The sequence below is a fragment of the Muntiacus reevesi genome, chromosome 7, assembly GCF_963930625.1.
Source record: "Muntiacus reevesi chromosome 7, mMunRee1.1, whole genome shotgun sequence".
NCBI classification, from domain to species: domain Eukaryota; kingdom Metazoa; phylum Chordata; class Mammalia; order Artiodactyla; family Cervidae; genus Muntiacus; species Muntiacus reevesi.
The window spans coordinates 52,206,417-52,224,449 of record NC_089255.1 but is presented as its reverse complement, the minus strand read 5'-3'; the positions used below and the strand labels follow the sequence as shown (position 1 = coordinate 52,224,449).

The 18,033-nt window shown below is 36.4% G+C and overlaps 1 protein-coding gene across 4 annotated transcripts in view; it reads left to right on the top strand.

Annotated features, from left to right (window-relative positions):
* TEX9 (testis expressed 9) overlaps positions 1 to 18,033 on the top strand; it is a 297,677-nt gene that overhangs the window by 203,518 nt on the left and 76,126 nt on the right. For 2 of the 4 annotated variants that reach the window (XM_065941921.1, XM_065941918.1), the window contains exon 2: positions 11,181 to 11,290. The exons of 1 other annotated variant lie outside the window; for it this stretch is intronic. In XM_065941921.1, coding sequence (XP_065797993.1) covers positions 11,181 to 11,290 — 110 coding nt within the window. Of the gene's footprint in view, positions 1 to 11,022; positions 11,096 to 11,180; positions 11,291 to 18,033 lie in introns of those variants that run through there. One more of the 4 variants, XM_065941919.1, reaches the window with a different exon arrangement.

The following is an 18,033-nucleotide window of genomic DNA, read 5'->3' as shown; positions in this document are numbered from 1 at the left end:
CTGAGTTGTGAATAATAGCTTCTTTTAAAGTTAACATTAACTTAGACAGAACCAAATAATTATTAAAAGAAAATTTTAGACCATGATTAAAATTGTGATTTTAAGTGAATTATTTAAAATAAAATGTAACAAAAATGGGGAAAATAAAGCAAAAAGCAGTGATGTGATAAAAACTGAAAGTGCCATACATAAAGAAAGCAGCATGAGGCAATTCAGTTGGTCAGGCCTATGTTTCAGATTTTGAGATATGGATTGCTTCAAAAGAGTTATGCAGCCATCTTTTGGAACCAAAGTTCTCAAACCTATTGTTGATAGTAATTGCCTTCCACTCGTTCCCTTATAGCATGACTTCTATTTCTTCTGCTTTATTTATAAATATACTGGCTTCCTTCCTGAGGCCAGTAGCTTCTTTCTTGCCAAATCCAGAGAACTTTTCCCAGTCTGCTTATTGCTCAATCTTTGCACTGTATTTTAGATGGGTAACCTCATATTTGTTTCATTTTATTTTTAGCATTATAAATATTATATAAGTAATGTGTGTTCTTTTTAGAAAATTAGAACATACAGACTTAAAAAAAATCCTATGTAGTAACTAAGACTAACATTTTAGTGGAATCTTTCCTGGCTTTTAAATATGTTTATATACTTTGCACATTTGCATCCTGAGTTAGGTCACTTGGGGTCAGGGATGGGAATCATTAATCATACATTAACACCCAGATGGGGCTAGCTTTTGCTCGACCTGCTTAAAGAGGACATTACTCCCTTTTGCAACTTTAATTATTACTAGGAGTCCCTATAGGTGTCTCTCTTGTAGTTGTGTCTGACTCTTTATGACCCCATGGACTATAGCCCGCCAGGCTTCTCTGTCCATGGGGTTCTCCAGGCAAGAATACCAGAGTAGCCATTCCCTTCTCCAGAAGATCTTCCCGACCCAGGGATAGACCCGGATCTCTGCATTGCAGGTGGATTCTTTACCGTCTGAGCCACCAAGGAAGCCCCATAATTCTTTTGGTCCCATTGTAAATAGTGCTGCATTTAAAATTGTAATTTTCAGTTGTTCATTGCTAGTATATAGAACTACAATTAGTTCTTGTGAGTTGACCTTGTATCTTACAATTTTGTCAAACTTAGTAAATAGCTCCATAGATTGTGGGGGTAGGTTTTCAGAATGTTCAAAATAGACAATCATGTCATCTGTTAAGAGAAACAGTTTTATTTCCTCCTTTCTGAAATTGATTAATTAACTTACCTGATTGTGCAGGATAGAACCATCATTATAATCTCCAGTATGATTATGAATAGGAGTAGTAAGAGTGGAAATCTCTATCTTGCTCCTCATATTAGAGGAAGGAATTTGGTTTTTCATCATTAAATATGAAGTTAGATGAACTTTTTCTTTTCTCTTTTTTTCTTTTTTTGAGATGCTCTTTATCAGGTTGAAGTTTCTTTCCACTCCCAGTTAGATGAGAATACAATGTTTTAGTTTTTTTTTTTTTTTTTTACCACAAGGCAGACATTGCTGTTGATAGGAATTTTAGAGAAACTATTTTAGACCTACATGCATGCTTATCATTTTATTTTGATTACTATTCTTCTGGTGGGGCTTCTTCAGGTGGCACTAGTGATAAAGAATTCACCTGCCAATGCAGGAGATGCAAGAGACGTGGGTTCTATCCATGGGTTGGGAAGATCCCCTGGAGAAGGAAATGGCAACCCACTCCAGTATTCTTGCCTGGGAAATCTCATGGACAGAGGAGCCTGGAAGACCACAGTCCTGGAAGACTACAGGCATTGCAGAGTCTGACGTGATTTTTGACTGAACAACAACAGTCTTCTGATACATCAAAATGTTCCTCTGATAATATTTTCTTCCTGAAGTACATCATTTTGAAGTTCCTTTAGCATGAGTATGTGGGTGGTAAATCTCTTATGCTTTATTTATCTCAGGATATATTTATTTCTCCTCTCTCTTGCAGTATAATATTAGAGACCGAGTACACGGTTCTAGACTGAAATTATTTTCTTTGATAACTTTGAAGGTATAATGAAACCCTCTCATAATAAAATTCATGAAGATGAAAAATTTCAATAGTGTGAAAAGAAGAGTGGGCTTTTTGCAAAAATTAAAGAGAGATGAGTCATCTGAGTCTGTCTAGCTGATTGGCTAGAAGTTCTAATGGTCTAGCTCTATAATTAAAATCTTTGCTCATTCTGGTTGTGGTTAATACCACTTGTGGTGGCTGTCTGCTTCAAAATAAGCATCAGAGGTGCCATTTCGGGATCCTGTCTCACTGACTGGAACTTCCAGGTCAGTGCCAGCGTTTATAGTAACACAGTGTTCCGCTGGGGCCCAGTTGGTCAGTCTAATCAAAGGATATTGAGCTAGAAGAATATTGGCAATAAAGGATCCCTGCCTCCCTGTTTCCTGAGATAGGGAGCTTACTTTTTTCACTCACAGTTTTACCCTTTCCTCCATGTCCTACACCTCATCCACATCCTTATCCTAGAAGATAAAGTTTATCTCAACCAATCTGGGATTAGATAAAAGGCAGATAACCATTAATCATTAATTGGTGATTTATCACCAACCATATTTGACTCAAATTCTCACTTATAAATGGGGCTTATTATCCTAGGATTTCATTCATTATTTTACTGTCTTCTAGCTTCCACAATTGCTATTAAAACATCTGCTTTCAGTCTAATTGCTTCTTTATAGGTTGCCTGTCTTTTTTCTCTTTGGTTGCTTTAAAGATCTTTTCTTTTTTATTGGTCTCTTGGGTTTTACAACAGGCATAAGAATAAATTTTAAATTTATCCTCTTGTGACACTCTGTGCTTCTTGAATCTGTGCATTCATGTCTTTACTAAACCCTGGGAGATTGTAAGCAATTAACTTTTGTAATATCACTCTCAATTCTAAAAATCTGTCCTTGGACTCTGATTATTTATATATCAGATCTTCTTAGTCTATCTTCTATAATTGTTTAACATTTCTTTCATATTTCCCGTGTTCTTATCATTCTCTGTTCATTCTGGATAATTTTCTTAGATATTTTATGCTTTACAAATTATCTGTGCCATTCAACCCATCCACTGAGTGTTTTTATCTTAACAAATTATACGTATTTATCTAAAAAAATTTTATTGGAGTATAGTTCATTTGCAGTGATGTGTTAGTTTCAGGTGTCCAGAAAACTGACATGGATCAGTTAACAAATGTTTATTTAAAGCCTGAAAGTTTCATTTGGTTATTTGTCATATTTGCTTGGTCTTGTTGCTTGCTTATCATTATGATTTTATCCCTTATTTCTTGAAATATTTGCTAAATAGATATTTTACTTTTTACAGCTAATACAATTTTAATCTCATTTGGGAGTTCTAAATATTTATTATTTCTTCTCATTTTTCACTAATGGTGATTTGTTTCCTTTCTGCTTGGTGAGTTTTGTTGGTGAACTCACATTTTCTTGATCTTAATCCAGGAATCTGGGGGGCTTAATTAGAGATATTTTTGTCTGAAGAGGATTTGTTTTGATTCTGCTGGGAGCCTGGGGGCACTACCAGTCTGGAACTACTTTAGCTTTTTCCATTTGGTTTAGTAGCTTCGAGCAAGGGTCTCAATTTTCAGCCCCTCCATATTATTGTTGACCAAACACAGACTATATTTTCTGAGCACAGGTCTTTAATGGGCATATTCTCTGATTAGTCCTTTTATTTTTAATTGCCTATTCACACAGTCAGTTTTGTTTTATTTGAGAGGGCAAAGAGCTAGAGGAGGAGACATCAGCAAGACACATGGAAATTTTCTCTGCTTCCTTCAAATTTTCAGCAATGCATATATACGTCTCTGTTTGAATTTTTTAACATAATCTGGTTGTTTTGCAGTACAAGGATGCCCCCAGATGATTGAATTTACAATTCTGTTGCAGCAGAGTCTCTTTTAGCTTTTTTAAAAATAGACTTTATTTTTTAAAAAACAGAATTAGATTTACAGAAAACCTGAGAATAGAGTGCCCATATATCCTCCACCCAATTTCCCTTATTATTAACATTAGTCTAATACATTTGTTACAATTAATGAGCCATTATTGATGCATTGTTAACTAAGGCCACAGTTTATTCAGATTTCTTTGGTTTTTAAACCTAATGTCTTTTTTTGTACCTGGATTTGATCCAGGATACCACTTTACATTTGCTTGTCTTGTTTCTTTAGGTTCCTCTTGGTTGTGATAGTTTCTCAAACTTTGCTTGCTATGCCTGACATTAATAGTTTTCAGGAGTACAGATGGGGTATTTTGTAGACTGTCCTGACTGGATTTTTTTTTTTTTAACTATAGTAAAATATACATAAATTTACCACTGTAACTATTTTAAAGTATGCAATATGGTGGCATTAAATATATTCATAATATTGTTCAGTGATTACAATTATCCATTTCCAGAACTTTTTGATCCCCCCAAACAGAAACTCTGTACCCATTAAAGAAAAATAACACGCCAGTCCCCTCTCTCCCCATTTCCTGGCATCCTCTATTCTATTTTCTATTTCAGTATTTGTCTATTCTAGATACTTCATATAAGCAGACTCATACAGTATTTGTTCTTTTGTGTCTGGCTTATTTCACTTAGCATGTTTTCAAGGTTCATCCATTTTATAGTGTATATCCAAATTCATTGTATGTATATACTACATTTTGTTTTATCAGTCTTGCTTATTAGTTCTAGGAGAGTTTTGCTGATTCCTTGGGATTTCTCCATCTACTCTCATGTCATCTACAAATGAAGGTATTTTATTTCTTCAATCTATATACTTTTTGTTTCTTTTTCTTGTTTATTATTGGGTAGGACTGTAGGTGTGAGAGTAAAAAAAAGGTGAGAAAGGATATTCTTGCCTTGTTACTGATCTTTAGAGGAAATCATTCAGTTTCTCACTATTAGGTATGATGCTAGCTGCAGTTATCTTGTAGATATTCTTTATCATGTTGAGGAAGTTCCCCTCTATTCCTAGATTGCTGAGAATTTTTACCAGGATCTTCTCAAAAGCTTTTGCTGCATCAGTTTATATGATTGTGTTTTTTCTTCTTTATTTTCTTCATGTACTGAATTTTACTGATTGACTTTATGATGCTGAGCTAGCCTTACTCACTTATAATAAATCTCACTTGTTTGCATTGTATAATTCTTTTTGTACTTTGTTGGATTCAATTTGCTCATATTTGCTAAAGACTTTTATATCTATGTTCATGAGAGATATCGTCTATAGTTTTTTCTTCTTATATGTCCCTAACTGCTTTTGGTATTAAGGTAATGCTGGACTCATGCGTGATTTAGGAGTGTCCCCTTTCTTTCCATTTTTTAGAAGAGATTGTGGAGAATTGGTATCATTTCATCCTTGAATGTTAGTTGAATTCATAAGTGAAACCACCTGGTTCTGCTGGTTTCTTTCTTAGAAAATTATTGACTCTGTCCTTAATTACTCATTATCTATGTTTCTTTATGTGAATTTTGGTAGTTTGCATCTTTTAAGGAATTGGTTCATTTCACCTAATTTATAAAATTTCTGCATATGTAGTTGTTGATAGTACTCCTTTTCCTTTTAGTGTTCATGGGATAATTAATGGTGATCCTGATCCCATTTTAATAATGATATTAAATTGTTTATTTAAATTTTTTTCTGTGTATTATTACGATTTGATATCTTAAAAAAAAAAAAAAGAAAAAACCTTTCTGGCTGATGAGACTTATTGACCTAACCAGTTCTCAGAGATAGCAAAAGGGCTCAGCCAGGAGTGTACCTTAAATATGCCAACTGACCAATGTAGAGTCATACCCTCTCTACCTGGCCTGTACACTTTAGGAGGCAATATTCCTTTGTTTTATTAATCATCCCAGGGCCAGGTACCAGACAGCTGGGAACAGCCCCTAAAGCTTAAAGCCTGCTCAAATAATTCAAACTAGTCAGTCCTAAACTGTTCTCTTTGCCTTGTTTTTTTTGCAGGGTAGCTTAGGTTTTCCCTTGACTCGTGTTTTCTGCCTCCTACTACCCTGGGACTTTGCCATGGAGCCCTGCATGGCATTCTGTACCTCCTAGTTATAGAACTTATGAGTATAATGAACTTTATTTTCTTGAGCCTCTTCTGTACCTTTTCTTGTGGTTGCACCTGACCATCACATAAAAGAACACATAATAGGTCATTTTGTGCCTTCACTTTTTTTCTTGGTTAATATGGCCAGAGGTTTATTAAATTTATTGATCTTTTCAAAGAACTGACTTTGGTTTCTGTGATTTTCTCTGTTTTCCTGTTTTCAATTCCATTAATTTCTATTTTAATTTTTTATTATTTCTTTTCTTTTGCTCTCTTTAAGCTTAAATTGTTCTTCTTTCTCCCACTGCCTAAGGTGGAACCTTAGATTGTTGGTTTTAGATTTGCCTTCTTTTCTAATATATACATTTAATGCTAAGCAGTCTAAGTGCTACTTTCACTGTATCCTACAAGTTTTGGTAGATTGTATTTTCATTTTCACTGAGTTCAAACTACTTTTTCATTTCTTTTTAGACTTCTTTGAAGAAGTATTATTTTAATGTATTTTTATTAAAATATTTAAATAAAATAAATATTTTATTTGTTTAAATAAAATATTTTATTTTAATGTATTATTCCCATGTATTATTTTAAAGTGTGTTTAATCTCCAAATATTTTGGGTTTTCCAGCTTTTTTATGTTATACCTCAGAAGATAGTTTATATAATTTCTATTATTACAGATTGAACTGTGTTCCTCCAAAAATAAGCTGAAGTCCTAATCCATCATACACACACCTCTCCCCTTAATCTGTGAATGTGACCTTATTTGGAAATTGGGTCTTTACAAATGTAATCAAGTTAAGATGAGATCATTAAGGTGGGTCCTAATCCAGTATGACTGGAGGAAATGCCATGTGTAGACAGAGACACACAGGGGGAATGTTATATGATTGTAGAGGCAGAGATTGGCCGGATGCAGCTACAAACCAAGAAACGCCAGGGAGTGACAGCCACCACCAGAAACTAGGAAAATGCATGGAAGGATTCTCCCCTATAGGTTTCAAAGTGAGCATTGCCCTGCTAACATCTTGACTTTGAACTACCAGTCTCCATACTGGGAGACAATAAATTTATTTTGTTTTAAGCCTTCCAGTTTGTGGTGCTTTCTTATAGCAATTCTAGGAAATGAATATAATTTCTATTCTTTTAAATTTATTAATGTGCATTTTATGGCCCAGAATGTGGTCTATCTTGGTAAATATGCCATGTGACCTTGAGAAGAATGCGTATTCTGCTGTTGTTGGATGGAGTAGTCTCTAAATGTTGATTAGATCAAGCAGATTTTTGCTGATTCCTTGGGACTAATAGTGCTATTCAGGGCAATCCCATCCTTACTGATTTTCTGCCTCCTTGAACTATTAATGACTGAAAAAGAGGTGTTGATATCTCCAAATGTACTTGTGGATTTATCTGTTTCTCTGCACTCCTATTAGTTTTTGCCTCATGCATTTTGACACTCAACTGTTTGGTTCATACACATTCAGGATTGGTATCTCTTCTTGGAGAGTTGATCTCCTTATCTTTTATGTAATGTTCCTCTTTATCTCTGATAGTTTTTCTGGTTCTGAGGTCACTTTGTTTGAAGTTAATGTGACTACTCCAGCTTTCTTTTGATTAGTGTTAGTATCGCGTACCTTTTCCTCATCTTTTGACATTTTTATTTTAATAATTAATTTTATTTTTAATGTTTTAATAACTTGACTGATGTATTTTACATACTCACCATTTATTCATATAAAGTGTACTATTAATTGTCTTTTAGTATATTGACAGATTTGTGCAATCATTATCACAATCACTTTCAAAACATTTTCACTGCCCCCGCCACCCCCCCCCCCACCAAAATCTGGCAACACCTTAGTCAATTCCCCATTATCTTTCAGAACTAGGCAATCACTGAACAGCTTTCTGTCTCTATAGATTTACCTGTTCGAGACATTCCATATAATATGTGGTCCTAATAGAATGGAATCATTTAATATGTGGTCTTTTGTGAATTACTTTTTTCACATAGCAAGTTTTCAGGGTTCATCCATATTGTAGTATGCATCAGTACTTCATTCCTTTCTGGCCCTGAATAATATTCCATTGATGAATATACCACTTTTTATTTACCTATTAACCAGTGTATCATTTGAGTCATTTTCACTTTTTGTCTTTTCTGAAGAATACTGCTATAAACATTTGTGTACAACTTTTTGTAAGGGTATATGTTTTCATTTTTCTTGGGCATATAGCTAGGAGTGGGCTGCTGAATCGTGTGGTAATTTTATGTGTATGATTTTGAGAAAATGCGAGACTGTTTTCCAGTCAGTCAGTTCAGTCGCTCAGTCATGTCCGACTCTTTGCAACTCCATGGACTGCAGCACGCCAGGCCTCCCTGTCCATCACCAACTCCCAGACTTTACTCAAACTCATGTCCATTGAGTCGGTGATACCAACCAACCATCTCATCCTTTGTCATCCCTTTTCCTCCCACCTTCATAAAAGAGTAGACTTGCCCCACTGAATGGTATTGGCACCTTTGCTGAAGATCAGTTGCCCCTAAATGTGAAGTTTATTTCTGGATTCCCAAGTTTATTCCCCTCTCCCCCAAATGGAATTTTTATTGTTTACTTTGTTCCAGGAACAATCCAAAGCACAAATTCATTTACTCCTCAAAGTAACTCTGTGAGATGGGCACTATTCTTACCCTTACTTTACAGATGAAGTAGCTGAGATAATGATTTCCCCAAGCTAGTAAGTGGCAGACCCAGGACATGAACTTAAGATGACTGCCTTGAGAGCCTGAGCTTTTAACCATGCTGTAAATTAATGTGAGGAATCAAAACTTGAAATTCCACTAAGTAGTTCATTTTAACAAAACAAACTGAAGATCAAATGGGCTACTTAGTTTGGAAATCACAACAGAGTTTGTGCAAAAGAGTAGGCGTTTTACTAGCTTGCTTCCTACTATTTGAAATGGACCTGTCTTCTTTGGTTGAGACCCTTCCATCACCAGCTTCAGTTCAGTTCAGTCCCTCAGTCATGTCTGACTCTTTGCGACCCCATGAACCGCAGCACACCAGGCCTCCCTGTCCATCACCAACTCTCGGAGTTTACTCAAACTCATGTCCATTGAGTCAGTGATGCCATCCAACCATCTCATCCTCTGTTGTCCCCTTCTCCTCTTGCCTTCAATCTTTCCCATAATCAGCATCTTTTCAAATGAGATAGCACTTCATATCAGGTGGCCAAAGTATTGGAGTTTCAGCTTCAACATCAATCCTTCCAATGAACACCCAGGACTGGTCTCCTTTAGGACAGATTGGTTGGATCTCCTTGCAGTCCAAGGGACTCTCAAGTCTTCTCCAACACCACAGTACAAAAGGATCAATTTTTCGGTGCTCAGTTTTCTTTATAGTCCAACTCTCATATCCATACATGACCACTGGAAAAACCAAGCCTTGACTAGACGGACCTTTGTTGGCAAAGTAATGTCTCTGCTTTTTAATATGTTGTCTAGGTTGGTCATAATTTTTCTTCCAAGGAGTAAGCGTCATTTTATTTCATGGCTGCAATCACCATCTGCAGTGATTTTGGAGCCCCCAAAAATAAAGTCAGCCACTATTTCCACTGTTTACCCATCTATTTGCCATGAAGTGATGGGACCAGATGCCATGATCTTAGTTTTCTGAATGTTGAGCTTTAAGCCAACTTTTTCACTCTCCTCTTTCACTTTCATCAAGAGGTTCTTTAGTTCTTTTTAACTTTCTGCTATAAGAGTGGTATCATCTGCATATCTGAGGTTATTGATATTTCTCCTGGCAGTCTTGATTCCAGCTTGTGCTTCCTCCAGCCCAGCGTTTCTCATGATGTACTTTGCATATAAGTTAAATAAGCAGGGTGATGATATACAGACTTGACATACTCCTTTTCCTATTTGGAACCAGTCTGTTGTTCCATGTCCAGTTCGAACTGTTGCTTCCTGACCTGCATACAGATTTCTCAAGAGGCAGGTCAGGTGGTCTGGTATTCCCATCTCCTTCAAAATTTTCCACAGTTTATTGTGATCCACACAGTCAAAGGCTTTGGCGTAGTCAATAAAGCAGAAATAGATGTTTTTCTGGAACTCTCTTGCTTTTTTGATGATCCAGTGGATGTTGGCAATTTGATCTCTGGTTCCTCTGCCTTTTCTAAAACCAGCTTGAACATCTGGAAATTCACAGTTCACATATTGTTGAAGCCTGGCTTGGAGAATTTTGAGCATTACTTTACTAGCGTGTGAGATGAGTGCAATTGTGCGGTAGTTTGAGCATTCTTTGGCATTGCCTTTCTTTGGGACTGGAATGAAAACTGACCTTTTCTGGTCCTGTGTCCAGTGCTGAGTTTTCCAAGTTTGCTGACATACTGAGTGCAGCACTTTCACAGCATCATCTCTTAGGATTTGAAATAGCTCAACTGGAATTCCATCACCTCCACTAGCTTTGTTTGTAGTGATGCTTCCTAAGGCCCACTTGACTTCACATTCCAGGATGTCTGGCTCTAGGTGAGTGATCACACCACCGTTACTATCTGGGTCGTGAAGATCTTTTTTGTACAGTTCTTCTGTGTATTCTCGCCACCTCTTCTTAATACCTTCTGCTTCTGTTAGATTTCATACCATTTCTGTCCTTTATTGAGCCCATCTTTATATGAAATGTTCCCTTGGTATCTCTGATTCTCTTGAAGAGATCTCTAGTCTTATATAATTATAAATCAGTCCACGGCTTTGGCTTCTTCAGTTCCTGCAAGACTGAGGTTAGCGCTTACCGCAAGTCGGGTGGGTACAAAGATCGCAGCGCACACTCCCCAGTTCTCAGCCGGGTCCTAAGCTCGCGCTGTTTTCTGCCAAGAGTTGGGGCGTGGACCGAATCGTGCACTGAGCTGGAAGGCCGCCGGGGTTGTGGTAACTCTCGCGGGAAAGTGCGTCGTTGCCTCGGTAACGGCGTCGCGGCCGCGAAAGATGGCCGGGAGAAGTTTAAAGGTTAGTTCAACTGGACTGTCCTGGGTAGCAGCTAGGCTTCGACGTCCTGAGGACACCAGAATTCACTGAACTTTGGTTCTGAAAGTGTCTGCCTCTTTTACAGAGACCGGGCGTTTCAGGGACTCCGCTCCCGCCACGCATTCAGCAACCTGCCACGCCTCGACGGGACCTCCTCGCCAAGGAGGAAGAATATAAGTAAGAACTTCGGCGGTTCAGCTTTTTCTTCTTTCACCTAAATGAGGCTGCTTACAAGTATTTTTCCTGGTGACTGGATCTTTGAGACCGTTCATTGTCCAGCATTTTGTTCTCAGCCCATTTACTTGCCCTTCTTTATCTTTTCTCTTAAACTTGAGCTGCTTCCTTGTAGGTGTTGGAAGTGGGGGTAAATTTTACCCAAATAAGTAAACCTGTTCGTCGGCAAGATGATATTGCTAGTAGTTTAGATAGCGCGAATTGCCAGCCAATAGTTCCGTTTCTAGTTAAAGGAATGCCACTTAATTTCAAGTTCCTAGAGTTCACGCATGTAAATTTCTCTTAGGTTTGGGTTTTAAACTCAAAGTATGTTTCTCAGGGCATTTGGGATTTTCATTCTTATCCACGTTTGGTGGAGTTGGCAGGGTTTCCTTCCCTTACCTGTCTCTGACAGCACGTGTTTTCCCTCTTGGACCACTCCCCTCTTCATCCCCCAGTTGTCATGCAGATGTCAGTAATCTTGTTAATTTGATCTGGTCTCTCCCTTGCCTAAAACATTGCAGTGGTTTCCAGTTGCACTTCAAAAGCTCTGTCACACTTGCCTCCTACCTCTTGTGTAATCTTGACCTCTTTCGTTTTTGTCTACCAGAGTGGCCTTTTTTGACTATGATAAGTAGGCTTCCTATTACTCTTATTGTCTGATTAAATTTTCTTTGCTATTAGTGTAACTTGTTACAGTAAATTCATTTGTTAGTTTACTTTGTGTCTGTTTTCCCCGCGGGACTGAGTTCCACGAGGTCACAGACCATGTCTTTTATTTGCCCTCATGTATACCCTTACCAAAGTAAGTTTGCTTTCTTTTTAACTAATTTAAAGTAATGTAATTTAAAACTTGCAAATCATCCCAGCAATTCCTCAGGTGATTAAACGTAGTTACCAAATGATCTGCACCTAAAATGAAAGCATGTTTAGAGTTAAAACTGAAGTGTACTATATTTAGATAAAGTAGACATGTTAGCTTCCCATAGCATGTAGAAAATGATTATCTTCCACTGTTTGATAAAATGGGCCTATTATTCTAGTAACAGTGTACTTAATCAGTGGATCTGTTGTTCATAAACAGTTCTGAGTCAGCTAAACCCAAAGCGTTTGTTTTCATTACCATGCACCACATAGCACTAAATACATGTATTAGGTTAATTCACTTAGTTATTTCAAAGTATATTTTGCACCTGGCCCTTCATTAAGGCTAATGTGGTTTAGTTGCTAAGTCGTGTCTCTCTTGCAACACCCATAGACTGTAGCCTTCCCAACTCCTCTGTCCATAGACTTTCCTGAACAGAATACTGGAGTGGGTTGCTATTTTCTTCTCCAGGGGATCTTCCCAACCCAAGGATGGAAACTGGGTCTCCTGTGTTGCAAACAGATTCTTTACCACTGAACCACCTGGGAAGCCTCTCGTTAAGGCTGTAGTCCTGCCTAAAGTCAGGCATCTATATTCTGTCTTAGCAAAAGTTTTGTGGTAAAGGCTCCCTGTCGTTACTTGTTGTGCGTACTCTGAGGTGTGCAATGCTGAGGTGTTTGAGCAAAGTAGCTCCCACAAACTGCTTGAAGTTTGTGGATCACTCAGCACTATGCATAAAGGTGAAATGTCTGACCATCTTTATAGGCAAGAATATGAGATCATAACACAGTATTTTGCCACATGTTTTCTTGGTATTAAGCATATAGGGATTTTGTTTTAATTAACCAAACAGCACTTCCCAGGGATCTTAATCTAGACTCTTTCACAATCAGCTCTTGTCAAATAGTTGGAGGAAATAATCACTATATGAGATAGTAAACCAAGGAATATGCTGATCACTCAAATCAATAGATATTCCAAGCCATGTGCCTGTATCATAAAACGAGATAGCTAAATAGTAAGATTATGTGGCATCTGTTTTAATTAACCTTGATAGCTTGCACGACAAGCCGTCCCCCAAACTCCTTGCCGCTAAATGCCAACTAAATTGGACATATAGATTAATTTGCAGAGAACTGATACCTTTATGTTATTGAATCTGCCTTTCCATAGATATGATATATCTCTATTTTACATGGAGGGGTTTTTGGTGCCCATTAATAATATTTTCTCATATTACTACATGAAGTCTTAAATATTTTTTTCAAGGTACATTATAGTTTTGTTGCTACAATGAATGGCTTTTTTTCCTACTTCATTTTCTAGTTGGTTGTATGTATAGAAACGTTACTGGTTTTTTGTTTATTGATCCTATACCTACATTTGTTGAGAGTGTCTTCACTGCTAAACTCTCTTATTTTGCAGAGTCCTTTGAGCTTTTTGTAAAGATGGTTATATCATATGCAAATTGTGATTGTTTTGTTACTTTACAGTTTCTTCTGCATCTTTTTTCTTGATCTGATTAGAACCTCCAGTGTAATATGGAATAGAAAAAGTGGTGGTAAGCATTATTATCTTAGTTATGATTTTCATTAGTCTGCATTTAATAATTTATCACTACATTTGAGGTTTGCTGTAGAATTTTTTTAACTTTTTATTTTATACTGGAGTTCAACTGATTAGCAACGTTGTAATAGTTTCAGGTGGACGGCAGTATCAGCCATGTCGGTTTTGTGCTTCATGTGCAGTGCTCAGTTGCGTCCAACTCTTTGGGACCTCATGGACTGTAATCTGTCAGGCTCCTCTGTCCATGGAATTTTCCAGGCAAGAATACTGGAGCAGTCTTTTTTTTTTTTTTTTTTTTTTAAGTAACCTGCTTACTGTTCTCCATAGTGGCTGTACCATGTAGCAGTGTAGGAGAATTCCCTTCTCTCTACACTCTCTCCAGTATTTGTTGTTTATGGGTTTTTTAATGATAGCCATTCTGACTGGTATGAGCTGATTTCGCATTGTAGTTTTGATTTGCATTTCTCTAATAATTAGTGATGTTGAATGTCTTTCCATGTGCTTTCCATGTGTCTTTCCATGTCCTACTAAATGACTCTACAATCCCACTCTTGTGCATATATCTGGAGAAAAACACCCAGAAGGATATACGTACCACAATGTTCATTACAGCACCGTTTACAATAGCCAAAACATGGAAGCAATCTAAATGTCCATCAACAGAGGAATGGTTAAAGTTGTGGTACATATATACAGTGGAATATTACTTGGCCATTAAAGAGAATGAAATAATGCCATTTGCAGCAAAATGGATAAGTGTCATATTGAGTGAAGTAAGTCAGATAGAGAAGGAGAAATATCATATGACACCCCTTATGTGTAGAATCTAAACAGAAATGATACAGTGCACTTACTTACAAAACAGAAAGATTCACAGACTTAAAAATGAATTTATGGTTGCCAGGGGAAAGGGATAGTTTAAGGGTGTCTGGGAAGATCATGTAGACACAGCTATATTTAAAATGGATAACCAACGTGGAACTATGCTCGGTGTTATGTGCCAGCCTGGATGGGAGGGGGATTTGGGGGAGAATGGATACATATATATATATATATATATATATATATATATATATATATATATATATGGCTGAGTCCCTTCTCTGTTCCCCTGAAACTACCACGGCATTGTTAATTGGCTCTACTCTAATACAAATAAAAAGTTTAAAGTTTGAAAATAAATATAGAAAAAAGAAAAAAAAAGGAATACTGGAGTGGGTTGCCATTTTCTACTCCAGAGGATCTTCCCAACCCAGAGATCAAACCCATGTCTCTTGGGTCTCCTGCATTGTCAGGCAGATGCTTCACTACTGTGCCACCTGGAAAGCCCCCAGCACACAATGTTGTGATAGTTTCGGGTGGACAGCCAAGAGACTCTGCCATTTATGTACATGTATCCATTCTTCCCCAAACTCCCCTTCCATCCAGAGTGCCACATAACATTGAATAGAGTTTCTTGTGCTGTACAGTAGATTAGATCCTTGTTGGTTATCCATGTTTTGTAAATTTTATTTTTTAATTGGTGGGAAATTGCTTTATAATTTTGCCTTGATTTCTGCTGTTCAACAATGTGAATTAGTCATAATTATATATATATCATCCCTCCTTAGCCTCCCTCCTGTCCCCACACCCCACCCCTCTAGGTCATCACAGAGCACCAGCCTGGGCTCCCTATGTTATTTAGCAGCTTCCTCATTAACTGTTTTAGTGTATGATAGTATATATATGTCAATGCTACTTTCTTAATTTGTCCCACCCTAACCTTCCTCTGCTGTGTCCACAAGCCCATTCTCTACTAGATTTATCAGTATTGTTTTTCTAGATTCCATGTATATGCATTAATATACAATACTTGTTTCTTCTCTTCCTTGTTTTTCTCATCCTCTGCATGAGAGGCTCCAGGTTCATGCACCTCATGACAACTATCTCAGATTCGTTCCTTTTTATGGCTGAGTATTATTACATTGTATAAATGTACCACAACTTCCTAATCCATTTATCTGTCGATGGACATCTAGGTTACTTCCATGCCCTGGCTATTGTAAATATTGCTGCAATGAACATTGAGGTACATGTGTCTTTTAAAATTGTGATTTTCTTAGGGCGTATGTCCAGTAGTGGTATTCCTGGGTTATAAGGTTTATTCCTAGTTTCTTACTCTCCATACTGTTTTCAATAACTAGATTTATGCCTAGCTATTTTTTAAGGAATCTCCATACTGTTTTCCATAATAGCTGTATCATTTTACATTCCCATCATGCTGTAGAGTTTTGAGTAAATATTTTTTTATCAGCCTTAAGGACACAGCTTCCATTAATTCTTTATTTTTTAGTCTAGGATGTGAAGTGAAGTGAAAGTTGCTCAGTCATGACCGACTCTTTGTGACCCCCTGGACTATACAGTCCATGGAATTCTCCAGGCCAGAATATTGGAGTGGGTAGCCTTTTCCTTCTCTTCCCGATCCAGGGATCGAACCCAGGTCTCTCTCATTGACAATATTATATCCTTTTTTTGTATTTCGAATGAATGTTAAATTTTAACAAAGTCCCCCACCCAAATTAATGTAGGTGATGAAGATTTTTTCACCCCTTCATTTAATGTTTTAACATACTAAACTACAAAGACAGGTTTATTGTTTTCTTTGAAAGTCCCCTGGATTAGATTGCTTTAATTTTATGTAGATTTTTTATTTCATCTATTAACAAAGTGAAATTGGTCCTACGTTTTTTTCTAGTTCTTTTCCTTTCTGATTTTGATATCATTATTATCCTGACTTCATAAAATAAACTGAGTAGCTTTCTTTTTTTGTTTTATTCTGTTCTTGGAAGCTTCTTGTAATCAGAGATCATCTGCCCTATGATTAAAATTGTGAAACTGAGTCTAGTGTGAGGTTTTTTTTTTTTCCCTGTGAATTGTTTCTTTAATAATTATTGCTTCCAGAATAAATTTCGGTTATTTGCTAGTTTTCTAGAAAACTGTCCACTTCATGTATGTGTATCAAGACACATTTATTCTAATTATGCTCTTATATTTTAAGTCTTAACTATATCTGTAACTTAATACATATGTTCTTTTCAGACCTTTTCTGTCAGTCTTATTGGGAAGTATATATGTTTGATTGGTTTTTTCAGAGAATTAACTTTTGGTTTTATTGCTAATTTTCTGTGATAAAATTTTTTTCATTAGCCTTATTTTTATAATTTCTTTTTCTTCTAATTGTGGATTTAGTTTTTCTTTTTTTAGTTTAGTTTTCTAATTTTTAATACATTTAATTTTTGCATTTAAATTTAATACATTTAATATTTCTCTGCAGCCATAGCTGTATTTCAAGATCTGTTTTGATATTTCTATTCTTTCTGATTATTTAGTTTTGAATATTTTATAATTTTCATAGTGTTTATTTTAGGAGTGTGTTTTTGTAATTCCCAAGCATCTGTTTGTTTGCTTGTTTTATTTTTGTTATTTAAAATTTTATTTTTAATTGTACTATGGTCAGAGAATATATGTGTGATTTATTTTCAAAAGTGTTTTGAAGCTTAGTTGTGACCAGGTACATGTTTAATTTTTGTAAATATTCAGTGTATTCTTTGATAGAAAGTGTATTTACTATTTGTTGACTAATAACTTAGATCAAGCTAATTACTTTTTGCTATCCATAATAGCGGTATCCTCATTATTTTTTTCTCCAGTAACTGTATTGGCTTCTGTTAGAGGTGCTGCTGCTAAGTCACTTCAGTCGTGTCTGACTCTGTGAGACCCCATAGACGGCAGCCCACCAGGCTCCCCCTTCCCTGGGATTCTCCAGGCAAGAACACTGGAGTGGGTTGCCATTTCCTTCTTCAACGCATGAAAATGAGAAGTGAATGTGATGGCTCCGTCCATGGGATTTTTCCAGGCAAGAGTACTGGAGTGGGGTGCCAATTCCTTCTCCGAGAGGTGTACTAAAATCAGCTATAATTATAACTTAAAGATTTCTCCTTATAATTGTGTCCATTTTGTTTGGGGGCTATATCATTTTATTTAAAACCTCTTGAATAATTCCTTTCATTATTTGTATTGTCTTTGCATCTTTTTCATTCTTTTATTTTCAATCTTTGTATGTAATTTAGCTTTATTAAGAACATTTCTTTTATACTCTCTTGATAATTTCTGCCTTCTAATAAGTGAATTTATAGTATTTTGTTTGTTGATTTGAAGTTTCGTCATCTTATTTTTTTGTTTTCTATTTGTGCCTTTTCTTTGTTTCTTTTCTGTCATTTATTGGTTGAATAAGTTT